Raw genomic sequence first — 24,161 nt, 5'->3', positions numbered from 1 at the left:
CTGATCCCAGGCTGCCCGCAGGGGTCTGCTGCCCCTCTGTGCAGTCCCAGTGCACCAGGTCCTGCCAGGTGTCCCCCAGGTTGCCCCCGCCCCCCAAGAGATCTGGGGGCCAGCTCAGCCCCTCACTTTCCTGCCAGCCTCGGTGCCACACATCACCCCAGAACCCCCCGTCGTGGCATTGGTCTGCATGAGGCTGGGCCTCGCTCCGTACCACCCCTGGTGTCACCGGAGCTGCCCTCCTGTGGTGGGGCACAGCGCGGGGCTGGTGACACGGGGATGCATGGAGCACTTGGCCACCAAGGAAAGCCCACTGTGCCCCAAAAAATGGTGTGGCAGCGCTGCCCGCAGCTGTGGGACAGGCAGGGCTCCAGGCTCACTGTGCCACACGGACCCCCAGGACACGCTGCCCGGCCGAAACCAGAGCCGGAGCCCATGGGGACACGCAGAGCCCCAGTGCCGGGGGCAGCCCCGCACCCGGGTGGCTCAGCCTGGGTGCCGCAGGGCTGCCGTGACTCAGGGACTTCCTCAAGCCGAGGTGGTGCCGCCATGTTTATTTAATCGTCCTCGGTGGATTTTTTACCTGTGAATCCACCCCATTAGGCTTTCAGCCACCTGAATTATCGGCGCCCACATCCTGTGGGCAGCAGTGCCAGGCCTGGCGCAACGCAGGAGCAGCCGCCTCCTCTGGCACGGCTGGGGTGGTTTGCTGTGCCCAGAGCCCTGAGCACCCCCCGGGACCCCTCTTTGGCCACTCGGCCCCTTCTGCTCCCACCGAGGGGCTGCTTTGCCCCGCTCCCACTGCAGCACCCCTCTCTGCTCCCCATGCCCTGCACAGCCCCCGCAGCAGAGAGCAGGCAGGTGCCTGCGGGTGCCTCTTCCCGGTGCCCCCCCACCAGCCCGGGGATGCCCAGGGGGGCTGTGGGGCCGGATCTCTGGGGTGTCCCTGACCCCGGAAACCTGGGCCTCGGGGGCTGCAGGTAGAGGGGAACCGGGAGGGAAGAGCCCGGGAACCGGGAGGGGAGAACCGGGCACCGGGAGGGGAGAACCGGGAGCCTGGGGGTTGTAGTCGGGAATTGGAGCCAAGAACCGAGCCCGGAGGGCGGCACCGGGAAGGGGGGGAGCCGGGGCAGCCGGCTGGGGCACCTTGCCCGTCCCACGGGGGACCCGCCCTCGTCCGCCCCGCCGCAAAGAACCGGTCCGTCGAGCGGCGGCCGCGTCCCGCCACCCCGCAGCGGGAAAGCCCCGGGTCCCGCCGCGGGACCGGGCGGGGCGGTGCGGGGGCCCGGTCCGCCAGGTCGTCCCGGTGCGGGAGCTGGGCGGACACCTCCCCGGTCCGCCCCCGGGCGGTGCCCGGTGCCGGCCCGCCCCGTCGGCGAGCGGCGGGCGCGGGGAGCCGGGCGGCGGCAGAGCTGCGGGGAGCGCCATGCTGCCCGCCGCCCTCCGCCGCTGGCTGCGCCGGCCCAAGGTGAGAGCGGGGGGGTCGCGCCGGGGCCGCCCCCCGTCCCGTCGGGGCTGCCCGAGGGGCTCCGCCGGCAGCGGGCGCCCGGGGCGGTGGGGGCCCCTCCGGGGCGGAGCGGGAGGAGGAAGCGGTGCCCGGCCCCGGGGCTGGAGGTGCGGCGGGGGCGCGGGCGGGACCGGGCGGCTCAGAGCCCGTCCCGGCGCCGCCCGCTCCCGGGGCGAGGAGATCCCCCTCCGGCCCCCCGGCCCCCTCCATCCCTCCGGCCCCGGGGGGGGTCCGGGGGACAGACGGGGCGAGGAGCGTCCCTCCCGGCTGCCCGCTCCCCGCGGACCTTTCACCTCAGCCGGTGTTTACAGCCGCGCACGGCTCCGTGCCCACGCTGCCGGGATGCGGCCGAGCTTGTTCATCCTGCTCTGCCCCTGGGGAAACTGAGGCACGGCTGGGTGGGGTCGGCGGCGCTCCCCGGGCGGGCTCGGCTGGGGGCCGCCTGCCTCCCCCCGGCACAGCTCGGCCGAGCCGGAGCCACCATGGGGATCCCACGTACCTGCCCGAGTGGGTGATCATGGACCCGGGGCTGCCCCACCACAGGGACTGGATCCAACCCCAGCAGCCCCCGCCCCGCCTGGCTGCGGGCACGGGAGATTTGGGGTCGCCTTGGCCCAGCCCCCCGAGCCGTGGGGTGCTCCCGCCATCCCCCCTCTGCTCTCCCCGCAGCGCTCCGACCCCCGCCTGCTCTCCCAGTTCTTCTTTGCCGATGAGAGGGTGACACAGGTGGTGGCCGAGATCAACGGGCTGGATGCCGAGCTGGACCCGCAGCAGTACCTGGTGCTCCTCAACCAGCTCCACCTCAGCCAGGTACGGGGGCAGCCTGGGCCCTGGTGTGACCCTGGTCCCCCCGGGTGGCCGTGGGTGACGTCCCTGCCCTCCCCAGGCTCACCTGCTGGCCATCCTGGAGCGGATCATGGAGGAGTGCATCCCCACGCAGCGGCACAGCCGCGACTACCTGGTCAAGTTCCCCGAGGAGCTCTTGGTGGACAACCTGGGGAACCACATGCTGTTTGCCGCCGAGGTGAGCCTGGGGATGCTGTCCCGGGGTGGGCGATGGCGTCCAGCTCCCCCAGGCTGGGGGGTGATGGGTGCCAGCCAGGGTGCCAGACCCCACCATGAGCTGACCCCGGGGGTAGGGGCTGTGCTGCCCCAGGCGCTGGCTCCTGACGGCCCCCGGTCCCGGCAGTGTCTCCTGGCTGGGACCTTCCTGGAGGTGGAGGAGGCGGACGGGGCGCAGCTGCGGCCCCAGGCCAGGAACCTGCTGTGCAGCCTGGAGCTGGTGCGGACGGTGCTGCGGGAGCAGAGCCTGAGCCAGCCCGGCTCCTACCCGGAGCCCGTCCGGGCTGTGCTCGTCCAGTTTGACCGGCTCTTCGCAGAGTTCGAGCTGAGGTGGGGGCCGGGCTTGGGGTGCTGGGGGAGTGGGGGGGTGTGCGCCAGGGCTGGAGGAGCCTCACGGTGCCCCCGGCTCTCCAGCTACGTGTCCTCGCTGGTGGCGGTGAAGTCTCCCGAGGAGATCTACAGGCAGCAGGAGATCATCGTGCTCTTCTGCGAGACAGTGGAGAGGTGAGGGGTTCTGCACACCCAGCGGGGGGCAGCAGGGACCCCAGCCCCAGGGATGGGGCAGCGTCCCAGGGCTCGGCCCAGTTGTAAGGGTGTCCCCCCCCAGAGCCCTGCGCCTGGGCTACCTGACCCAGGAGATGATCGATGGCTACGAACCGCTGCTGATGTTCACCATCCCTCGCCTGGCCATTATCAGGTGGGTGCAGCCCCCTGGGGGGTGACTGGGTGCTTCCCACCCTGCACGAACCCCTTCCCCCCTCAGGGAGTCGGGGTCCTGGGCAGCCCCCGCCATGTGAGCCGCGCTCTGTCCCCTCGCAGTGGCCTTCTCATCTACCCTGAGGGTCCCCTCAGCCTGGAGCAGAGCCCTGAGCAGATGTCCCGGGTCTTCAGCCCCTTCTACAACCTCCTGAAAAAGATCAGGTATGTGGCAGGGGTGATGACGGGTGTGCATGGGTGGGGCTGTGGGGCAGCAGGGGGGCCGGGATGTGGGGCTGACGCCGTTCCCTCGCTGCAGGGACCTGCTGCGGGTGCTGTCGGCGGAGGAGCTCTGCCTGCTGGAGAGGAGCCTGTGCACAGCTGAATCAGAGGATCCCTGCGGTCCGGCCACCCCCTCGGCTTGGGGGGCAGCCATGCCCAGAGCGGATCCCCTGGCTCCCTGGGGTCTCCTGGAGGTCCCCCGTGCCACCCCACCACCCCCCACCTGCACAGCACGGCTGGGACCCCCCGGCGTGGCGGATGACCTGGGCACTGACCGGCAGTGGGGGTGTGTGGCAGGGAGGGAGCGGGGCCGGGCTGGCAGATCCCTGCCCGCTGGGACGGGGACTTTTTGTGCCACCCCCGGGGTAACCGTCACCTCCCCCCTGTGCAGCCCCCAGCCCCCTGGGAGCAGCTCGGGGCTCGACGACGCCACCCCCGTTGCCCGCTGCTGGGAGCTGCGCTCCCGCTACAGCAGCACCAAGGACATGCTGCACACCCTCTTCGTCTGCATCTCAGGTGAGTGACCCCCTCGCCGCCCCCCGCAGCACCCTGACCCCCCCAGCACCCTGACCCCCCCACCCTCCTGCTGCAGGGGTGGCCGATCAGCTCCAGACCAACTTTGCCAGTGACCTGCGGAGCATCTTGAAAACTGTCTTCAAGATTGTCGCCTCGCAGGCGGAGCCCTTGGAGGAGCCGAGCGGCAGCCGTGAGTAACCCCCAGGGACACGAGGGACGGCTCCTCTGCCCTGCAGGTCCTCCCTCCCCGGTGAGAGAGGCCCCAGCCCCAGGCATGGGGGCGATGTGGCCATCGTGCCCAGCCCCAGTTTGGCTGGACCACCACAGCCCTTGTCCCCGCAGAGGAAGAGGACGGTGACCCGTGTGCGGCAGACGCTCCTCGCGTGGCCGACTGTCCCCTGTGCCCCAGCCCTGCGGAGGCTGCCGGGCTCCGGAGGGCAGGTAAGGGGCTGCCCGCGGTGCCACCGCTCTGGGGGGGGGTCCGGCTGCCCTGGGCAGCCCCAGGCACACGGGACAGTTGCTATGTCCTGCCTGGTGCTGGCTCGGCAGAGCAGCCCCAGGACACCCGGGAGCATGGGTCCATCCAGGGGGCCTGGAACGTTCCTGGGGCCGGGGTAGAGGGGACCCCCATGGCTTTTACTGTCGCTTTGTGCCCAGCAGCCCCCCGCCGCCTGCCCGAGTGGGTTCCAGACAGCACGTGCAGCCAGTGCTCTGCCTGCCGCTCGCCCTTCACCCTGCTGCGCCGCCGGCACCACTGCCGCAGCTGCGGGAAGGTAGGAGGGGGTCCGGGCTGGGGCGCGCGGGGGCCCTCGGGGGAGCTGGCTGTGCTCAGCCCCGCTCCGACCCTCTCCCGGCAGATCTTCTGTGCCCGCTGCTCGCCGCACACCGCCGCGCTGCCACACTACGGCCAGCCGAAACCCGTGCGCGTCTGCACACACTGCTACACCGCGCACCTCTCGCCCCGCCGTGCCCGGAGCCAGTGAGAGACCCCCCCCCGTGCCAGATCCGCATCCGTAGGAGGACATGGAGCGGGGGCACAAATGGCCACTCGGGGGCTGCTGGGCGGCTCCATGGCCCCGCGACTCCCCTCGGGGTGGGCACGGCGGCAGGACCCCCCCCCGCACGGCGGCAGCCGGTGCCCCACGTCGGTGGGCGCAGGACCGCCTCACCCGGTGCGCCGCGGCCGAGCCCCGCTCCCGGTGTGCCTGTGCCACCGTGCGCCCGCCTCCCCCCGGCTGGAAATGTGCTTCGTGGTGGGTTTTTTGTGGTTTGGTCGTTGTTTTTTTTTTATTTTATTTCAGGTGAACTTTGGCTGCTGTCGGGCCCGGGGCAGAGTCTCCGCCATCCCCCGCCCCCGGGCCCTGGCCTGAGACGGTGCAAACAGCCCTCACATGACGGCGGGTGCCCCGGGGCCGTGCCGGGCCGCGCCCGGGGGAGGGCTGGCCCTCGCCCCCGGGGCCCGGTGCTGCCCCTCCCCACCCCGAGAGGGGTTTTTAATAAAGAGATAAACCCGCCTGGCTGGGCCCGATGTCGCCGGGTACGCGGCGGTTGCGCGGCGGGGGGGTGGAGGGGGGCGAGTGGCCGGGGCCAGCGGTCGCCGTCGGTGGGCGGGGGGAGACTCACGCGGGGGCGCACACCCCGGGGGCGTGGTCTAGAGGCAGAGGGGGCGTGGTCTAGAGGCTGGGGGCGTGGCTCGGCGCCCGGGGGGTGTGGCCCGGGCCGCCCCTCCCGCCGATTCAAATTTGAAGCACGCGCTTTCCCGCCCGAATTTGTTTCCCCGCCGCGCCGACGTCAGCGCCCGTCAGCCAATCAGAGAGCGGCTCCGCACCCGCCCTCCCGCCATGGAGCCGGCGGCCACCAGCATTCAGGTGCTGCTGCAGGCGGCCGAGTTCCTGGAGCGGCGGGAGCGCGGGGCCGCCGGTGCCCGGTACCCGGCCGAGGCCGAGCACGGCTACGCCTCACGGTCCCGCCGGGCCGCGGGCAGCGTCAGGTGAGCGGCGGGGCCGGGGAAAGGCCGGGGGCGGGGCGGGGGATAGCTTCATCCGGTGGCACCGGTTCTGATCACCGCGGTGGGGGTTTCTCCCGCAGGTCGGTGCACAACGCGCTGGAGAAGCACAGGTACTGGGGCTCGGGTGGGAGGGGGTTGAAGTGGTGGGGCAGGGGGTGGCCGTTTCCCAGGGGTGACCGGCGTGTTGTCCCCCACGGCCGCAGGCGAGCCCAGCTCCGGTGCTGCCTGGAGCGGTTGAAGCAGCAGGTGCCGGTGGGCACCGGGCCGGCTCGTTCCACCACACTGAGCCTCCTGCACCGGGCCCGGCTACACATCCAGGTGAGAAGGGGGGCGGCCCTGTTGCTGCTTGGGGCCCTCCAGCCAGGGCCCTGGCCGGAGGGCCCCAAGCAGCAACAGGGCCACCCTGCTCATGGCTCACCGGATCCCCACAGAGGCTGGAGGAGCAGGAGCTAAGGGCGCGGAGAGCCAAGGACCGTCTGCAGAACCAACAGCGGAACCTACAGCAGCGGTTGGAGCTGCTGCTGTCGCCCACCGGCGGGGAACGGGCACGGGCTGACAGCTTGGACTCGTCCCAGCTCTCGGAGCCCGGTGAGTGAGGGGAGAGGGTGGGCAGGGAAGGGGAGGCTGCCGGGGCCTGACCCAGCCTCCCCCATGGCACCCAGAGGATGTGGAGATAGAGGTGGATGGTGTGGTGTTCGGCGGGGGCCTGCTGCCCGGCTTCGGCACCGGGAGGGACCACAGCTACTCCAGCCCACGCAGCCCTGCGTCCTGATGGCACCCGCTGCCTTCCCTGCACTGCCTGCCTGCCTCCTCCCTGCCTGCTGCTGCTGGAACTGCAGCCTCTGCCGGCGTCGTCACGGCTGCCTGGGTAAGCGGTCATGACTGGAGGCAAGCGCCCAGCTTGGTCCCCTGCTGCTGGGCCACTGAGTGGCACTGGCCGTGGCGCTGGACGCACAGGGCTGGGACGACGCCACGGCACCTGCTCTGCACTGCAATGCACTCCAAGAGGCGCTGGAAGAAGGCCCAGCTGTCATGGGGACATCCTTCCGCCTCCTCCAGGCCAGGCTGGGGCCTGGAGGGCTGCCTGCTATGGGTGCAGGGCAGCGCTGTCCCCAGCAGACATGGCTACAGAGGGGCTCTGCCACCCCTGGAAAGCCAGGAAGGGGAAACAAGTGCATTAAGTGACCTGCGTTCATGCTCCCGCAGCGCCCTCCCCCCCTTGTACATACCCAACACTATTCTAGTAAAGGCACTTGGTGAAACTCCTGCCTGTGCTGTGCCTGCGAGCCCAGACCCCTGGTAGTGGGCTGGACCCCTGGAGAGGAGGACAGTGCTGGAGTCTGCTCCAGCCAGGCCAGCCCCGGCCAAATCAGAGGTGGGAGTAGATTCTTTAATGATAATTACATCTCAGAAAGGGTCTAACAGCAGCTGATTGTCAGACTTGTACAGTTTCTTTAAAAATATAAAATCTAAGGAGGCTCCTATCTGTTCCGGTGCAGCCTGTGCCTGGCCCCTCACACGTACTGCTTCTTCTTGGTGGTTGCCTTGCTCGCTAAGTCCTTGGCTTTCTCTGTAGCAGCCAGAGCTGTCTCCTTGGCTTTCTCGGTTGCTTCCTTGGCTGTCTCCACCAGAGTTTTGGACGGAGCTTCTCCTGTAACACAGAAGCTGTTAGCCCAGCCCCAGCTGGCCCCCGCCCTGCCCCGGCACAGGAGTGCCGGCTGATGCAAGTTAGACCAGCCCCGGCCCCGTCACCTTGGGACGGAGGCAATTTCCCCATGCAGCGGGAAGCTGAGCCCAGCGCTCCTGACTGCCATGTGTCAGGGCATGTCGTGAAGGGGAACTGCAGGCACGTGACTGCTGCTGCATTACATCCACCTCCTGCCCGCGCTCCACCCCTGCCCGGCCCTGTAAGTGCTGCTTGGTTGCTCCGCTCAGGAAGAGCCGGCTGTGCCAAGGCACGGGGGCAAAGGCAAGGGAGGAGGATTTCACAGTCAGACTAGTTCAAGCCACGACCTGCCTCTGGACTGGTGTGTTCCCAGTGTGACCTGTAACTCCAAGAGACCCATCCTGGTGAGCACGTGCCTGCCCTTGTGTACTCACCTTGCATTCTTGCTAGCACGTATTCAAATCCCTTGGTGCTCTTGGTCACGTTGCTTTTGAACCTGGCCAGACCAAACTCCTGCAAGGGAAAAATCAGTGAAGGTGCAAGCCCAGCTCCCTGGTCACACACAGCCCCTAGGGCTTTGCCCCAGCTTGACCAGTCGCAAACATCTGGTGAGCTCATGCCCACCAGCAGTGATGGTTCTGAGTGCCCCAAGAGCTCAGGAGGATGGGGGAAACAAAGGGAAAGGGTGGAAAAAACAGCACAGGGAAGGGGTAGAGCAGGGGGGAGCAACAGCTTTAAGGCCTCTCCAAAGAGAGGGTACACAGTGCTGCCTGAGCACTCACCTGGACGGCGCGGGAGACGCCAAACAGGCTGGAAGAGACCCAGGCTTCCCGCTTGACCTCGGTCCAGTTGCTGTTCTCCGGGTTCACCTGGTACACGCAGCGCTCTTCCACCACCTGCACAAGGCACAACCCGGCTGTAGGCACTGCCCGGCGCCTGCCACACGGCTACACACCCGCCTGCCCACGGGCACCTACCATGAGACGTGCGTGGTTGATGTTCCAGGTGAATGTGGTCATGGTTCGGTTCTTGGGGTCCACGATAGAGTCCTCCAGGATGTAGACGGAGTGGGCGACATTGGCCGGGAAGAAGCGCTCCGCCCAGCGGGGCATCCGGTTGGTCTTGGTCAGGAGCCGCCGGGAGAGCAGCTTGTGGTCTGCCGTCACCTCCCGGTGCACGATGTCTTCGGTCAGGACATGTTTGCTAAAACGGGGAAGAAAACATCAGGCCTTGCTACCGGGGTTGTGAACCACCAGGCTCTGCAGGGACGGGGAAGGGGGCTGTGGTATCTACGTGAGAGGAGGAACCAGCAGCCCCCTGGGAGCTGACGGTGTGGGGCATCCATCCCAGGAGACTCTGGTGGGGGGGGCGAGCAGAGGGCCCTGGCCCGTGGGACCCCAGGGGAAAGGGATCGGGGGAGCGGGGTAGAGGACAGGACGCCCGGAGAACCCCTCGGAGGGGCGGGCCCGGGAGGGAGCCCTGAGGCGGGGTGGTGGGGGCGGAGGCCCCGGCGCACCTGTAGGGGTTGGGGTAGCGCTGCCAGAAGGCGGCGAACACCTGGTCCCAGGGCCCCTTGAGGACGCCCAGGCTGGCGCAGTACTTCCCCATGGGCCGCCGTCGCCGCCGTTCAGGCCCGCCCCGCCGCGCCCGCTCCGGCCAGCGCCTGCTGGGCGGCCGCCATGCGGCCTTCCGCCCTGCCCCGCCCCGCCGCGCACTTCCGCTTCTCCCCTCTACGCACTTCCGCTAATCTCACTTCCGCCGCGCCCGCCCCGCCCCGCCCGGTACCGGCCCCGCCCCGCGGCGGCGGCGGAGGATGAGCGGGCGGCGGGTGGACGCCAAGGTGGTGCTGCTGGGGCAGGAGGGGGTGGGCAAGAGCAGCCTGGTGGAGCGCTGCGCCCACGGACGGTTCCGGCCCGGGCCCTACCAGAACGTGAGTCACCGGGCACCGGGCCTGCAGCCTCCCGCCCACCCCATCCTTCCACCCGGGCCGGCCCCCACCGCTCCTCCTGCTTCTCTTCCAGACCATCGGCGCCGCCTTCGTGGCCAAGGTGATGTCCGTGGGGGAGCAGATGGTGACCCTGGGGATCTGGGTAAGCGCGGGGTTGTGATATCCCTCCCCCTACCGGTGTCACCCACCCTCCCGGTACGGGGAACCCGGTACGGACCCCCCCACACCCCGCACCGGCTGAGCGCTTCCCTGCCGCCCGCAGGACACGGCCGGCTCGGAGCGCTACGAGGCCATGAGCCGCATTTACTACCGCGGGGCGCGGGCCGCCGTCGTCTGCTTCGGTAAGGGCGGGAAGGGGAAGGGGCCGCCGGTGCCGGTACCGGCGGGGAGTGAGGGTGGAGGGGGACGGACCCTGACCGTTCTCCCCCAGATCTCACCGACAGCAGCAGTTTCCAGCGAGCCAAGTTCTGGGTGAACGAGTTGCAGAACTGCGAGGAGGTACGGGGGTGCGGGGGCGGACGGGGACAGGGACGGACCCGGGAGGGACGCGGAGCCTTACCGGGGGGGGACCGGGAGCCGGTGACAGGCATGTCCCTCCCGCCGCTTTGCCCGCCGCAGGGCTGCCGGATCTACCTGTGCGGCACCAAGAGCGACCTGCTGGAGGAGGACCGGAGGAAGCGCGGGGTCGACTTCCACGACGTGCAGGACTACGCCGACGGTACGGGCAGCGCCGGGGACGGGGGGACTCCCTGCCCGGTGAGGCACCGGCTCTGCCACTGCCAGGGACCTCTCCAGGGCACGGCATGTCCTGACTCAGGGCCAGCAGGGCCAGCCCGCTGTCACCGGACGTGCCAAGGGGTGACTCTGGGGGAGCCGTGTCCCGCAGGCATTAACCAGGATTCTCGTTACAGAGATCAAGGCCGAGCTCTTTGAGACCTCCAGTAAGACGGGCCAGAGCGTGGGTGAGTAGTAGCCCCCCTCGCCACTGGCCTTGCCCCCGCCAGGGGGCTCTGCCTGGCAGTAGGGCTGCCCGCACCCACCCTGCCCGCACCCACCCTGCCCGCTCTCCACCCCCAGACGAGCTGTTCCAGAAGGTGGCCGAGGACTACGTCCACTTCAGCGCCTTCCAGGTGATGACAGGTGAGCGGGCGGATGCTTCCCTCCCCAGCACCCTCTGCCATGCCAGGGGGTGCAGAGGATGAGAACTGGGGGGGTCAACGCAGCTTTTTGCCAGGGGTTCTCCCGCAGAGCTTGGGTCCCATCACAGTGTCCTCATCCCTACTCGGGCTGGGCTCAGCACATCGGCCCAACTGGGCCACGAGTGGCCTTTGGCAAACGGGCAACCAGGAGCCCTGCCCAGCTGCCAGACTGGCTCTCGGCTCTGCACCCGGCCTGTCCAGGCGTGCTCAGCCCGGCTGCACCTCCAGCCCTGGGCCGTGCCGTGGCCATGAGCCCCACCGCTTCTCACGGGGACACCAACCCCCTCCCCAGGGGACCCGCCCGGGCCCTGCCAGCTTTTGGGCTCCCACATGGCATCGTGGTGCGGCCATGCGGCAGCCTGCTGTCCCTGCTCTCTTCCAGAGGAGAAGGGCGTGGACCTGGGCCAGAGGAGCAGTGCGTACTTCTACAGCTGCTGCCACCACTGAGATCTCCTGCCAAAAGGGAACCGCCGCTGCTGGCCGGGCAGCCGGCACGCACCGGGCTCCTCCAGTTTTTTACCTGCTGTGTTTTAGCTGTACGGGCCCGTCTGCAACGGGCCCTGCGGACTGCTCTCCTCCCGGCCTGCGGAGCGGCAGAGGCTGCCACGTGCTGCTGGGAGCCACGGGCTGTCACCCCTGGGGACCCCTCTCCGTGCCAACTGGTGTTTGCGGGAGCTGCTTCCCCGAGGCAGCGCTGTGTCCCAGCAGTGGCCATTAACTTATTCTCTCGCGGAGATGCTGCCCGATTCTTTGCAGATTTATTTAAGCGTCTTCTCTCGAGGTGTGCAATGTAAATAAAGCGCATTGTGGTCTGAGCCGTCCCCCTGCCTGCGCCGCTGTCAGGGGTCTCCCGTGTCTGGGCACAGCCAGCCTCCCCGCCGCTCGGCAAGACAAACCACAAGAGGACATCGAGAGTAAAGTTAAACTTTACTTTACAGTAATTTTTCTTCTATATACAAAGAATTACAGTACATGTTCTGGGAGCACCTGGGCAGGGCAACCCTCTTTTCTTTATAAGTTTCACATACACAGCCAACAGTCTAAGGGGAGCAAAATGAAAGTCATCAATGGTCCAAGACTCTCCCCTCTCTCTCTTCTAAAAATAATATACATGCTGGAAATATGTAGGTTTCTCTCACCCGTTCCGGCATCCCTGCTTAGAACTGACAGACGAGTCCTGGCCAGGGCCGAGCACCCACGCGTCCCCCACACAGCGCTCGCCCCGACTCCCGCCGAGCCTGCGGGAGGGGACCCTGCGGGGACACCCCTCCGCCACCACCCCACAGGCAGCAGACCTCGGGGGGGGCAGAACGCAGCATGGGGCTGCTCATGCCAAGGCTTCCCCCCCTCCCCTCCGAGCAAACCTCCCGCTGAGGGCTTCAGCACAACACAGGGTGGTCCCCTGCGCGTCCCTCCCCACCCCCGGGCAGTGTGGAAGGGGGAGCGGGCAGCCGGGGCCACGCTCCCCGGGACCCCCAGCCTGGCCGGCAGCCAGGACCCCAGCTGAGAGCACGTGGCACCAGGGGGTGGCAGAGAATGTTCGAAGCCAGGCATGTATCTGACACGTTGGGTGTCTGGGAGGCGAGCAGGCTGGCGGGGCGGTGAACTCGGCACCATGGTTAAGCAGGGCCGGGAGCGCCGCTGCCGAAAGGCCTCTCCTGCCCGTGGCAGGGAGAGCTGCTCCCTGCCTGCTCCTGCCTGCCGCTGCCGACACATCTGACCTCCCACCCGCCTCGGCCGGGGCCCCCCTCAGCTCCAGCCACACTCCACCTTGAGCCTCCCGGTGCTGCTGCTTTTCCTTTTAATGAGATCCCAGTGTCTAAAAAAATACACAAAACCCAGTTCCTTGAAGTCAACAACGCGGAAACATCAGAGAAAAAAAATCCCAAAAACTGAAACCAGCTCAGTACCAAACGGACACAAAGAACATGCAGTTAGCGGACGCCTGCCTTGCTTCACGTGGCTCCACTCGCTCCCTACGCCCTCAGGGCCCATTGGCATACTGGTTTGAGTCTCAAAAGCATCATAAATCAAAGGAACCGAGTCACGCCTCGTCCTGTTTCTGCCACACGTGCCGAAGCCCAGCCCCAGCTATCAGGGGACGGGATTCAGCCAGCGAAGAAACCTCCAGCCCATGGGCCAGGAGCCGTGAGTCCAGCCCTACTGTGCTAAGCTGCCAAACGGTTTACAATAGCACCACAATAGCCCAAGTGCTTTGCCAAGGGCAAACTGATTAAAACTTTTACCTTGAAATAGGACATAGCAACACCCATTTCTCAGATTTCCCTAGGAGGTAGATTCAGTGCTGTAGGGACTGTCCATCACCGCCACTTCCCTAGCCCAAGCTCACGCACTTGGCTTAGGTCGCTTTTGGAGGACCCGGAGCAGAAATTTCACCTTTTCCCACCTCCTGCTAAGCGAGGGCACCGCCACCCCGCAGGCGAGACTCCCGCTGAAGCCAGGCAAGCGGCGGAGCGGTCCCCGAGCTCCAGCATCCCGTCTCCCAGGCCCTGGGAGCCCCGAGCACCCACCAGCCCGGCCGTGCCACTGCGAGAGGCGCAGCCTGCCACGGCGTTATCACTATCACAGGGGAGTAGAGTAATTAGCGCGGACAAAGCCTGGGTGATCAAACACTGCGCAAGCCCTCGCCGGCCTCCCCTGTACTTTCAGAGTAGCTGCAAGGTTTGCCACTTTGCTTTAGCACTCCCTGGCTGGCAAAGTCTGAAAGCCTCATCAGTAATTTAGGGCAAAGCACATTACAAGCAGGTTACAATTACGGTTATTCCAAACATCAAGCGAAATCAGAAGTTAAGGCTGAAATTAAAAGTAAACGGAAGGTGCTGAAGGTCTGAGGTCTCTCAAACAAGCTCCCCCTGCCCTGTGGCAACGCTGCGGCGCCCAGGCGGGAGCAGCACACATCCACGGCATGCTCAGGTTCAACTGCTGCTGAGACACATCAGGGTTAGGGCTGCTGCTTTTTCTTTCTTTTGCTTCCTTTTTTATTGTGAAACTGAGCTGAAGCTCTTCTAGCACCCTCAATCCGCATCGTCTCGCCTTAGCACATTGCTGTCCTTCGGAATCAACCACCTCTCTCACCTCCTGGATTTTAACAACAGCCACCACACCTTCAAAGCGAAGCCTGTGCCTGTGGGGGGTTTAACCCTGAATTACGCCGCATGCTCCCACAGTACCACCCGGACACTTTGTGCATGGAAGTGAACCTGGTTCTTGCAGGTTTGTTGGGTTTTTTTTGTTAAATAGGAAAAGTTTTAACTCGAGAACAGCAATAAAGCAAGCTACCGTGAGCTAGTTAGGATCTGCGGATGCGCAGCGGGGGAGCATCCCTTACGGTGGTTGCTTTTCTGCTCGATTCACCAGAGCCCGGGCTGGCAGCGGGCACCAGCCCAGCGAGCGGGTGCGGATGGGATGAGCCACGCAGGACGGTGGGCAGTGCCCACTCCCCTCCTGGCCAGGCAGGCCGAGGTACAGCTGACCGAGGCAGACCCTCACCACACTGTTACCCCTCACCAAAGCTCCTCCACCGCCAAAGGTCAGCTGTGACTCTCCTGCCCGTCCTGGGAACCCACCGCTGAAGCAGGTCCCGCCGCGGGACGGAGGCCACAGCTGGGGACCCCAGCCCACCGCGCTGAGCAGGGGCAGGCGGGCGGCAAGGATCTCGACCAGCAAAGCATTTGTACGGGAGCAAAACCTTCATCACCTTTGCAACTCGGAAGGGGGAGCCATTCCTACAAGTGGGAACGGGCTCATGATGCTGGGAAGTTCCCGTGAGCCTCCCTGGGACAGCAGGGAAAGGGACAAAGCTCTAAGCAGAAATAATTACACCCTTGATTCTGCTTCTACAACTCTCTACAGCAGTGGATCAACATCAAGAGTCGCCTCTCACCCACCTTGGACGCAATTACGCCTGACCCGAGACTGTTAGTGGCCAGGTGATCGGATCCCTCCAACACAGTCAAAAAGCACTTGTGGCCTCAGCCACAGCAAAACCCAAGCGATACAAACTGGCTGAACTCTGAAGGCAGCAATCACATAAAATGAACCAGAGTACTTCCGTACAGACATCTCCTCCTCCTCCTCCTCCAAAGCAGCGCTACCAGCTGCCACCAACAGCCAGAGTCTCCTCAAGTGCTGAAAAGGCCCCTATTTCCTTCGTGAGGGTTGTGTTGTCCGTAGCTGTTTCCCACCGCTCACAGCCGATGAGGGCAGGCTGGGCAGGGCAGGGCTGCCGGGACCTATCTCCACACCTGGTCAGGCCTTGCTGTCTTCTTGAAGTGATCCAGCACAGCCACCAATTCCTAATGGCCCCACAACTCCCTCTGCAAGCCCCACACATGTCTGAAAAGCCATCCCGATCTGACAGAGCATCGCCCAGGAGCCCCATGAGGGCGAGGAGGGAAGAGCAGCTCGGTGGCTTCCTCCTTCAATGGCATTTCCAAACACCAACCTTACTGAGCAGCCTCCCAGCTATGCTGAAGTCCACTTTCTAGCACGTAGCTGGAAGATACCAAGCCAGAAACCTGGATCCTTGTGGAAAAGGCATGAAAGGAGACAAGAAGAGAGGTGGGGTACGCTCAGATGCAAGGAATAAGGCTGTGAGTTTAAAATGCCATGCAACGGTTCAATCCAAGCTCACTGTTCAGAACAAGCTTTTGGGTGAAAGCCTGCTGTGTGAAAGGCTTTTGCTGCCGCGAACCTCACCTTACTACGTGAGCACACGATTTATAGAAGTGATTTTTTCAAACCTGCACTTAACGAGAATTCATTGAGAACTTCTCCATTTTACAGATTTAAAAAAGCCTGCACCAAAAATATTCACAGTTTATTTTTCATGAAACAAGTAACTAGTTAACACGTGACAATGCGAAGCGGAGGTGGACAGAGCAGCGCAGACACCTTTCTGGTTACAGCTGTAGCTGGCCGGGCGGCTGGCACGGAGGCAACCCTACTTACACAATCTACATGACTAAGTCCAGCTCATGGGAAGGCCTATAAATGTAAATTCACGATTTATTTTCCTTCTCACACATGATAAATACTTAATATACTGAACCTCATTACCATTTTTTAAATTTTGTTTAAAAAAAGTTAATGAATGCCCTTAGATTATTTTCTGTCTCAATGGTTCTGAGGAGTTGTCCTGATTCCCTTTGTGCAGGAGTCGCGCAGAAACACAAGCTGCTTGCATTCCCCCAGTTTCAGCAGCAAGCAGGAACTGACCTGCCAGTCTTCCCGGAAAAAAACAACATTAAACAGTAAGTTTCCATAAGCCATAAAGCTTTTTGAAGTCGCTAGCTATTCTACAAAGGATCTGAAATGATTCGGACTAGAGAAGAGATGCACCATAGCACTGATAATGTCCCCTCGTGCCCAGCACACCTGGCCTTTACAGCAGGACGTCGTCTTGGGGTGCGTACGTGAGGAAAGGAGAATGGATCAGGATTAGTCTCAGTACAAGTGTCTGCCTCCCTTCATAGAAAAACTGCAAAGCTCACGACCGTCTGCTCTGGGAGCAGCAGGCACTTGCAAGCCAGGTGAGAACAACGACCTGCTCCCACGTCAGAGGGAGAGGGTCCGCCTGGAGCTGAATGCTCCCTTTGCGGGGAGGGACCCGCGGATCTACCTGGAAGGAGGAGGATACGCTGGAGCTGCGCAAGGGTCTGATGGCGGGCACGGAGATCCGAGGCCGTGGCACCCGGATCGACGGAGCTCAGGCAAACCACAGAGGTAATGTGTTGTGAGAGTGGGAGAGTGTGCTGGTCAGCAGCGCTTCCTTGGCAGGATACCGACCCCATCCAGCCCGGGCAGCGCCGCCCAGGGACGCCCGTCGTCCTCCTGCCTGCGAGGGTGACGGTGGTCACAAGACGCCGCTCCTGCAGGTCCCTGGGAATCTACCGCTTGCCCCAGAAGTACCATGGCCAAGTGAACTTCTGCCTCAACACTTGAGTAAACGGCTTTCAGCAGGCTTAGTCTGAACGCCAGCCTGACGACCACCGGGTACTAAACGTCTCCTTAACTGGAAAAGGGAGGAGAGGAAAAGAGAAAGCCAGCCAGCTGCTGGAGCCCACCGTGTTCCAGTGTGAGAACTACTATTCAGTTGGAAGGACACACACGCGCGCGCACACACACACACGCACACCAACACAGTCCAGTTAATTCAAGTCTCCTTTGGTTGTAGAAGAGTTAAGCCAGAAGCTACCCAAGGGGAAGGTGTTGAGATGGGTCCCGATACAGCTCCGGCACCCTCGCCTCCGCGCTGCGCAGCGAGCGGTACAGGCTTCAGCTTGCAGCTCGTCAGCGCGTCCCGCTGCTGGGAAGACCAGGTATGGTGCGAACACGTACTGAACACATCTGAGGCAGGGGGAGAAAAGACTGCTCAGTCTGCTGGCTCACGGTAACGACAGAAGTCAAGAAGAGACTGGATGGAAATTTGAAAGGGAGCACCGCCACCCTGCCAGGGCGGTGCTCAGCACCTTGGGGAAATCCACTCAGCCCTGCTCTGCTATTGCTGCTTTATAGGTCACCACGTTTTCAAGTGCAGGAAACACCCCGCGTGTCCTGTGCTAAAGGATTAAGACACAAGAATGTAAAAAACTGCCAGATGGCTTCTTCCAAGATCTCTCTTTTCCCTGACCTCCTTCAGATTCCCCGTTTCTCGGGCCTGGCCAGTCGCAGCTTTGTACAAAGGAGCCTGAACGGATATTACCTATTGCTGGAGAAAACTGCACCGAGCGCGTGCAGCAGGCTCCTCTCCCAGCTCAGCTGGAGATGATACTTGTCCGTCAGTGAACCACACACACAGCACGTCCCAGCGAACGTACGGACAAACCTCGCAAAGCAACACCCTGCAGGGACAGAGACCTGGGCAGATGACAGACAAACCCTTTCCCTGCTTCCACAGGGTCCAGCAAGGGCGTACACCTGACTGCTCACCGCCTGACCCCCGGAACATCTCCAGTCCCCGGGCAGCCTGACTGAGCTGCTTCCTCTACATACGGTAGCAAGAGCGAGGCCCCTAGCTGTACCTGGGAACCCGCCTACAAATCAGACCTGGAGCTCGAACACGCTGGATCAGTAATGTGACCATTTCAATGGAATTGGAGATTTTTACCCAGAGTGGACTCTTTATTTCAGCTTTACCATTTGCAAAAGGAAGAGGAAAAGGTCACGGATGCTCTCTCCCTTCGACTGGGCCACACTCAGACTTAAGTGAATGTCCTTGCTCATGTCACGAGAGAATATGGATGGGATGTGCATGGGTTAGGGGCTGGGCTCAGGGAAGTGAATAAAAAAAAAAAAAAACCAAAACAAAGATTCCCCCTCCCTAAACATTAAAAGACTGAAACCTGCCTCCCATATTCACCAACCTCACTTTGGCTCTGAGTCGGCCAACTCACGACAGACAGAATCCTGGTTACGGGCTAGCGCTGTGTTTTGTTCAGGCAAAGGGTCCTGCCCCCGAGGAGTCTGTGCTTTTCCACTCAGCCAAGTAATCTGGTCAATTGTCTGAATGTTTGTTACAAGCCACTGCATCTGCTCCGGGGGCACCGGCGCTTCCCTGGCTGGCCGAGGGGTCTGCTCAAACGCACGCAATCTCTCTGATGTCCAAGGGTTTTGCTCTGCGGGGGCTGAGGCCACTTCCCAGCCGGGCTGGAGGGTCGGCTCCGGTAGTTTCTCTGCTGTCCGGGGGGACTGCTCTGCAGGCGTCAGGGCTTTTGCGGTGGGCCAGTGGGTTTGCTCATGCGTCTGTAGTTTCTCCGTAGGCCAAGGTACCTGACCGACATGTGTCACCACCTTCCCAGCAGACCAAGAGATTTGCTCGCCAGCTAACATGGTCCTCTCCTTCTGCTGGGGACTCAGCTCCATGGCTGGGGCTCCTCTCTCCTTGGGCTGAGCGTTCTGGTCGACGGGCCGCAGCGCCTTCTCCGACAGCAACAGCCTCGGAGCCGACGTAGCCGGAGGCTTGTCCAAGGCTTGAGGCCGAGGAGCCACGGCAGTAGCCAGCTTGTCCGATGCCTGAGGCCATGGGGCTGTAAGAGTGAGAGACCTCTCCAAGAGCTGAGGTCGAACCACCACGGAGCTGAGAGCCTTCTCTGGAGGCAGGACCCGCAAGGCCCCGGAGTCGGCAGCCTTCTCCGGAGGCAGGGGCCGCAGCACACCGGGGGCGAGTGCCTTCTGCGTGAGTGGGATCCGCAGGGCCCCTGAGCCAAGAGCCTTCTCCATGGGCAGGATGTGAGGTGACCGGGAGCCAGGGGCCTTCTCCAGAGGCAGGGGCCGCAGCGTCCCTAAACTGGGAGCCTTCTCTGTGGGCAGGATCCGTGGCATAACTGAGGCAGGAGCCTTCTCTGGAGGCAGGGGACGGGGTGTCCCAGAGCTGGGAGCCTTCTCTGTGGCTGGGACCCGCACTGACCCGGAGAAGGAAGCCTTCTCCGTAGGCGGGGGCCGTGGCACAGCCAATCCAGAAGCCTTCTCCATGGGCAGGATCCGTGAGACCGGGGAGCCAGGGACTTTTTCAATGGGCAGAGGCCACAGCACCCCAGGACTGGGAGCCATCTCTGATGCTGGGACCTGCGGCACCACAGAACTGGGAGCCTTTTCCACAGGCTGTGGCTGCGGACTCTGGGCAGAAGCTTTGTCCAACAGCTGAAGCTGATCGGCCCCAGGAGGCTCGTCCATCGGCTGGGACTGCAGGGTCCCCGCCGTGGCGAGGACTCTGTCCGACAGCTGAGGATGCAGGCATTTCGCTGGGAACTCATCCAGCAGCTCAGGCTGCTGGGTCCTGGTGTCAATGAGAGACTTGTCCGATAACCCCAAAACCCCAGGGGTGGCAGGAGGCTCATCCGACAGCTGGAGCTGCAGGGCACCAGCAGTAACAAGCGACTCGTCCGACGACGGTGGAGTTCCCGGAGGAGATTTGCTCGGCAGATGAGGCTGCGAGGCGTCACTGGAGGACTCATCCAGTGGCCACAGCACCGCGTTGGTGGGAGGTTTGTCGGACTGCTGAGGCCTCAGCGCTACGATGATGGGCTGCTTCTCTGACTGCAGCCTGAGGGACAGGGCAGCCTGGGGCCTGTCCGACGGCTGCAGGCAGAGCGACAGGGTGGTGGGAGGTTTGTCCGAAGGCTGCAGCCGGAGCGAGAGGGTGGTGGGGGGTTTGTTGGATGGCTTCAGCCTCAGTGACAAGGTGGTGGGGGGTTTATTTGACGGTGGCAGTCTCAGCGCCAGGGTGGCGGGCGGTTTGTCTGGTGGAGGCAGCCTAAGGGCCAGGGTGGTGGGGGGCTTGTTTGATGGCTGCAACCTCAGGGCTAGGGTGGTGGGGGGCTTGTCTGATGGCGGCAGCCTCAGCGCTAGGGTGGCGGGGGGCTTTTCTGGTGACTGCAGTCTGAGGGCCACAGACTGAGGTAGGCTGTCCAGAGGCTGAACGCTCAGGTCTGTGTCCGCAGGTGGCTGCTCCGCTGGCTGGGTGTCCTCGCCATTAGCCAGGGCTTCTATGGGAGGCACATACTCACGAATTTCTCCCGGCTCTAGAGGGTTAGGCCCGCAGGGATCGTGCTCCGTGCAGCATAAACGTCCATCCAGCTTGGAGATGAAGAGCATGCCTTCCCGGTGCTGCTTGCAGAAAGACCTGGGACACATCTCGCAGAAGGAAGCTGCTTCCTTACCGCACATATCACACTGATGCCACGGGCACTCCCACTTTCCTGCAGCACAGACACAGGAGAAAAGACATACCTTAGGAGTGGTACAAGGGGAAAAGACAAGGCCTGCTGCACAGGGCGTTCAAGGGAGAGGGGGAACACGCCTGTGATACTTCCATACAATTCTACATGTCCTCCTCAGCTTCTGCCATAGCTCCCAGGCTCGACGGGCAGTTAAAAGGAACCTGCTTTCTCAGAAGCAACAAGGGCAATGATAATCATGACAAACACAAGCCACGCCAGGTCAGACCAAAAGCCCATCTAGCTCCAGCACGACATTAACCAATACAGGCACCTAGAGAGGAGCAGACACCCCCAGCTTGCACGTCCCTGTGGCTCTGATTTCCACAGACGACCACCGTGGTATCCATGTATAACACACCCAATGGACTTTTTAAGTAGATGCATCAGATTCATCCAAGTCTCTGTTAATTCTGGGCCAACAACCTCCCTTCCCCTTTATTAGAAAGGGGAAATGAGAGTGCAGTGGTCACAAGGGAGTAAGTTTCTATTTGTCTCTGTACCCAAAGGCATCTTCCATAACCTCTGTGCATGGCCGTGATAAAAAAACTGCTTATTGCAAAGCAGAGCTTCTCCCCGAGGAGCTCCGTGTCCACACTGAATCTCTTCGCCATCAATATCAACACGGAGGGAAAAAAAGCAACATTGCTCTTCAGAGACTGCTGCTTTTTTCACTTATAGATGACCTCGCTGCTTCAACCCTCTGCTCCCCCAGCCAAGGCTGCCGCCGCTGTCTTCTCACCGGTTCACGGACACAAGGAACAGTGAGACCATTTGCACCCAGGATACACGATGCTGAGTCCCTGACCTCTCACCGTAGGACCAGCACGTCTGCCTCTCCAAATATGTCCCCTGACTGTCTGTGGAAGGCAACCACAGACACCAGCCGGGCCAGAGCACTTCCCAGCCTCCCTGAACCAAGCCCACACATCTGTGGCTTTGGCTACCAGCTCTTTTCCAGGGAGGCTGGAAGGGAGCACGGCTGCAGCACGGCACTGAGCAGCTGGGAGCATTTCTCCACGCGCTTGTGCAACACCAGCTTTCCACTCCCCTCTCTCACGCTGCTTCTCCCCTGGGGCTGAAGACAACATGTAGCATGTTCTTCCCTCCTTTGAAGCCAGTCCAAGGCTTCTGTTCCGCTCTCAAAATATGTACGCTGCTTTTCTGCATCTTCTCCAACTTTTCAGCATACTTTTCAGAGCGGGGATGTTTAACACTGCACATGGTTTTCCGTCTTTCGGGCTCGCGGTGCTGCAGCCCAGGCTGTTGCTGCTCTCCCCACACCATCAGCAACCCAGAGCGCCACACTCAACGCTCACTTTGGCCACTGGAAAGGCTCTGTGACTATTATTGTAGGAGGTCATTCGTACGGATGGAAAATGAAATAACTCAAAACCTGCCAGTACGTTGCAGGAAGGATAAATCCTATCAAACCACTCTAATGGTCTTTGACAGGATGAAAGGCCTAATGAATAAGCAGCCTCTCCAGGGACAGCCCAGAGCAGAGGAGCTTTCAGAAGTAAGATCACACAATTAGGAACATGCAAACAAGCAGGAAATTCCAATTACTTGACAGCAATGCCCACGGCAGAAGAAACATTTGAAGTAAAGAGTGCTGAACCTTTCATGTCCTGCACAACACTCTAAGGAGCGGGCTATGAAAATAACAACCTATGTGTAAAAATGGTAAAATGGCTACAATTGGCTGAAAAACATTCTCAGGAAACTGCTATTAATGGTCTTCTGGCAAAGCGAGGGAGCATTTCCAACGACATCCTTCAGGAGTCTATTTTAGCCTGTATTTTAATTTCAAATTTGTAGAAACAGAAGGGCAAATACTCTTACTGAAACAGGTAGATAACAGCAAGGCTGTGAGGAACTGCAAAAATCTGGTTAGACAGGCTCAGAATTTAAACTGGACAGATGCTCTGGCACTAACAAGATGCGATTAAATAAAGACCAGTGCAAAGCAGAGGACTGCAGGAGGAAGAAACAAAAATAAATATGTGCAAAGGATCAAGACAAGAGGACTCAAGGATGACAGGGCAAATCACGAACATCACATAAATAATAAAAGTTACTTTTTAAAAACGAGCAAAATCTCATTTCCTGAGGTATGTTATGTAAAACACAAAATACAATTCTTCTGTTCTGTCAGTGTTAGCAAGGCCTCAGCTGCAATACTGTTAAAATACTCTACCACAATTTAAAAAACGTGTAGGCAGGTGGGACACAGTCCAGAGCAGATCAAGAATAATAATTTTAGAAAATAAGAGCTGCAAGGAGAGGCTGTGTTTTTGTCTAAGAGGAAAAGGATTAAGGAGATAACAGTCTCCCATCCTGTAAAAAAATGGGTATCCAAAAGTAATCCTTTGTTTTTTCAAGACAGGCTGTTAGGAGAAACTTTTCAAATGGAAAGCAGGGGATTCTCCTTCGATGGAGACTTTAAAGCATGGGAAAGCCTGCCAGGATGCTACAGCACCCTGTCTTAGCACACAAAAATGGACAGGAAGGTGATATTCAGGACTCCCTCACCCTGAATGATGATGTTTCCATAGGAATGACCCGCGCTCCCGTCGGCTTTCACGTTGCTCTGTTACAGCGTTTGTTCAATGAGCAATCCGAGGTCTTCTGTATAATGCCCTATTCTCCCCAAAACTTAACAGACGCACACCCGTCATTTCTGCCATCTACAAAATGCGCTACTAGCCCTTCTACACCTTCTGCCAAATTACAGCTAGAGGTGCTGAGCGCCCAGTTCTGGCTCCCCTGGCGCGCTGACAGAAACACTCTGTCGCGGTGACTCTCCTGGCAGCTACTTTCAGAGACTGCTTGGTTCCACGTTTCTCAGCCTGCCTCCAACGTCCTCAGAAAATACTGTACAGAGCTGCACAGAGAATTTCTAATTACGGGAATGCTTACGGTATTAAATCAAAAGATTTACAGCCCCCTAAACAAACTACTTCAATGCAGTTTCTTTTATTAACCAAATTTATTATCTTAGCAAAAACACCTAAATTAGGTTTGATGAGTTATTCTACCTAAAAACTTGTCATCTAGTATTGTTTAGGTTCTTACCATTTAATTCTTTAGGCACTTGACCTCGCATCAGCTTTTCCATCCTCCCGGCCTGGCAGACATCGGGCTAACTGGCCTAGCAAGACTCAGGTCAGACTTTTTCCCTTTCTGAGCATTGGTTAAACCTGAACACTCATTAAAGGTCCCAGGAACTCCTTTAGTAATCAAGACAAACCGAAACAACAGATGAAACACTCCCCTTAACCAGCTCCTTAAAAACTTTTAAAAGCAACTTAAATCTTTTCCGCTAACAAATGTTACTTTACAGCCCCTGAGCTGCTAATGAACCAGAAACCGTTTTATCACTCATACAGGGAGCCTATTTCTTTCTTTTTTTATTTGAAATTTCTGTCCTCATTTCAACACAAATTAGGATATGTTTTAATACTGTTCTGTTCCTTAACTATAAACTCATGGCTATTAAGACATCTAACACATTTTTCTCTTAACTCTTATCAATTCACT

At 61.1% G+C, this 24,161-nt stretch overlaps 5 protein-coding genes across 13 annotated transcripts in view; 3 read left to right on the top strand and 2 right to left on the bottom strand.

Annotated features, from left to right (window-relative positions):
- The first annotated feature begins 1,337 nt into the window (after positions 1 to 1,337).
- On the top strand, positions 1,338 to 5,889 carry LOC134521806 (lateral signaling target protein 2 homolog). Of its 4 annotated transcripts, XR_010072878.1 has the most exons (14): positions 1,338 to 1,465; positions 2,174 to 2,314; positions 2,391 to 2,528; positions 2,694 to 2,896; positions 2,981 to 3,070; positions 3,174 to 3,263; positions 3,386 to 3,487; positions 3,582 to 3,830; positions 3,936 to 4,060; positions 4,137 to 4,250; positions 4,403 to 4,501; positions 4,718 to 4,833; positions 5,362 to 5,597; positions 5,856 to 5,889. XR_010072878.1 is itself a non-coding variant. In XM_063348773.1 (13 exons), the coding sequence occupies exons 1-13, from the start codon at positions 1,424 to 1,426 to the stop codon at positions 5,428 to 5,430; spliced, it is 1,578 nt and encodes a 525-aa protein (XP_063204843.1). In that variant the 5' UTR covers positions 1,338 to 1,423; the 3' UTR covers positions 5,431 to 5,849. The 4 variants fall into 4 exon arrangements, 3 of the variants coding, with proteins under 3 accessions (XP_063204843.1, XP_063204841.1, XP_063204842.1); XM_063348773.1 differs by lacking the exon at positions 5,856 to 5,889 and having other exon boundaries at positions 5,362 to 5,849; XM_063348771.1 differs by lacking the exon at positions 5,856 to 5,889 and having other exon boundaries at positions 4,918 to 5,849.
- On the top strand, positions 5,716 to 7,330 carry MXD3 (MAX dimerization protein 3). Its single transcript, XM_063348776.1, has 5 exons — positions 5,716 to 6,050; positions 6,149 to 6,178; positions 6,272 to 6,386; positions 6,500 to 6,656; positions 6,731 to 7,330. The coding sequence occupies exons 1-5, from the start codon at positions 5,902 to 5,904 to the stop codon at positions 6,838 to 6,840; spliced, it is 561 nt and encodes a 186-aa protein (XP_063204846.1). The 5' UTR covers positions 5,716 to 5,901; the 3' UTR covers positions 6,841 to 7,330.
- Positions 7,331 to 7,437: 107 nt separating this feature from the next.
- Positions 7,438 to 9,463, bottom strand: PRELID1 (PRELI domain containing 1). The gene is made up of 5 exons (XM_063348774.1): positions 9,251 to 9,463; positions 8,712 to 8,937; positions 8,517 to 8,630; positions 8,169 to 8,247; positions 7,438 to 7,719 (listed from the first exon to the last, which is right to left on the bottom strand). Exons 1-5 carry the CDS (start codon positions 9,340 to 9,342, stop codon positions 7,583 to 7,585), a joined length of 648 nt encoding a protein of 215 aa, XP_063204844.1. The 5' UTR covers positions 9,343 to 9,463; the 3' UTR covers positions 7,438 to 7,582.
- Positions 9,464 to 9,500: 37 nt separating this feature from the next.
- Positions 9,501 to 11,696, top strand: RAB24 (RAB24, member RAS oncogene family). The gene is made up of 8 exons (XM_063348775.1): positions 9,501 to 9,664; positions 9,756 to 9,824; positions 9,945 to 10,023; positions 10,113 to 10,180; positions 10,301 to 10,400; positions 10,594 to 10,644; positions 10,760 to 10,822; positions 11,264 to 11,696. Exons 1-8 carry the CDS (start codon positions 9,548 to 9,550, stop codon positions 11,326 to 11,328), a joined length of 612 nt encoding a protein of 203 aa, XP_063204845.1. The 5' UTR covers positions 9,501 to 9,547; the 3' UTR covers positions 11,329 to 11,696.
- A 93-nt stretch (positions 11,697 to 11,789) lies between these two features.
- Positions 11,790 to 24,161, bottom strand: part of NSD1 (nuclear receptor binding SET domain protein 1) — a 66,009-nt gene continuing 53,637 nt past the window's right edge. For all 6 annotated transcript variants that reach the window (XM_063348768.1, XM_063348766.1, XM_063348767.1 and 3 more), the window contains one exon: positions 11,790 to 20,600. In XM_063348768.1, coding sequence (XP_063204838.1) covers positions 18,268 to 20,600 — 2,333 coding nt within the window. In that variant the 3' untranslated portion in view covers positions 11,790 to 18,267. The remainder of the gene's footprint in view (positions 20,601 to 24,161) is intronic.

Source organism: Chroicocephalus ridibundus, chromosome 11 (assembly GCF_963924245.1).
Source record: "Chroicocephalus ridibundus chromosome 11, bChrRid1.1, whole genome shotgun sequence".
Classification (NCBI taxonomy): domain Eukaryota; kingdom Metazoa; phylum Chordata; class Aves; order Charadriiformes; family Laridae; genus Chroicocephalus; species Chroicocephalus ridibundus.
Note: the sequence above shows the minus strand (reverse complement) of the source record. Positions and strands in the feature narration are given on the sequence as shown.

Coding starts and splice junctions, on each gene's coding strand:
- LOC134521806 (XM_063348771.1), top strand. CDS start 1,424: ATGCTGCCCGCCGCCCTCCGCCGCTGGCTGCGCCGGCCCAAG. Junction 4,251..4,402: donor GGAGGAGCCGAGCGGCAGCC/GTGAGTAACCCC, acceptor TTGTCCCCGCAG/AGGAAGAGGACGGTGACCCG. Junction 4,834..4,917: donor ACTGCCGCAGCTGCGGGAAG/GTAGGAGGGGGT, acceptor CTCTCCCGGCAG/ATCTTCTGTGCCCGCTGCTC.
- MXD3 (XM_063348776.1), top strand. CDS start 5,902: ATGGAGCCGGCGGCCACCAGCATTCAGGTGCTGCTGCAGGCGGCCGAG. Junction 6,051..6,148: donor CGGGCCGCGGGCAGCGTCAG/GTGAGCGGCGGG, acceptor TTTCTCCCGCAG/GTCGGTGCACAACGCGCTGG. Junction 6,657..6,730: donor GTCCCAGCTCTCGGAGCCCG/GTGAGTGAGGGG, acceptor CATGGCACCCAG/AGGATGTGGAGATAGAGGTG.
- PRELID1 (XM_063348774.1), bottom strand. CDS start 9,342: ATGGGGAAGTACTGCGCCAGCCTGGGCGTCCTCAAGGGGCCCTGGGAC. Junction 8,938..9,250: donor CGCTACCCCAACCCCTACAG/GTGCGCCGGGGC, acceptor TCCCCGTTTTAG/CAAACATGTCCTGACCGAAG. Junction 8,631..8,711: donor TCAACCACGCACGTCTCATG/GTAGGTGCCCGT, acceptor TGCCTTGTGCAG/GTGGTGGAAGAGCGCTGCGT.
- RAB24 (XM_063348775.1), top strand. CDS start 9,548: ATGAGCGGGCGGCGGGTGGACGCCAAGGTGGTGCTGCTGGGGCAGGAG. Junction 10,024..10,112: donor GGCCGCCGTCGTCTGCTTCG/GTAAGGGCGGGA, acceptor GTTCTCCCCCAG/ATCTCACCGACAGCAGCAGT. Junction 10,401..10,593: donor CGTGCAGGACTACGCCGACG/GTACGGGCAGCG, acceptor TTCTCGTTACAG/AGATCAAGGCCGAGCTCTTT.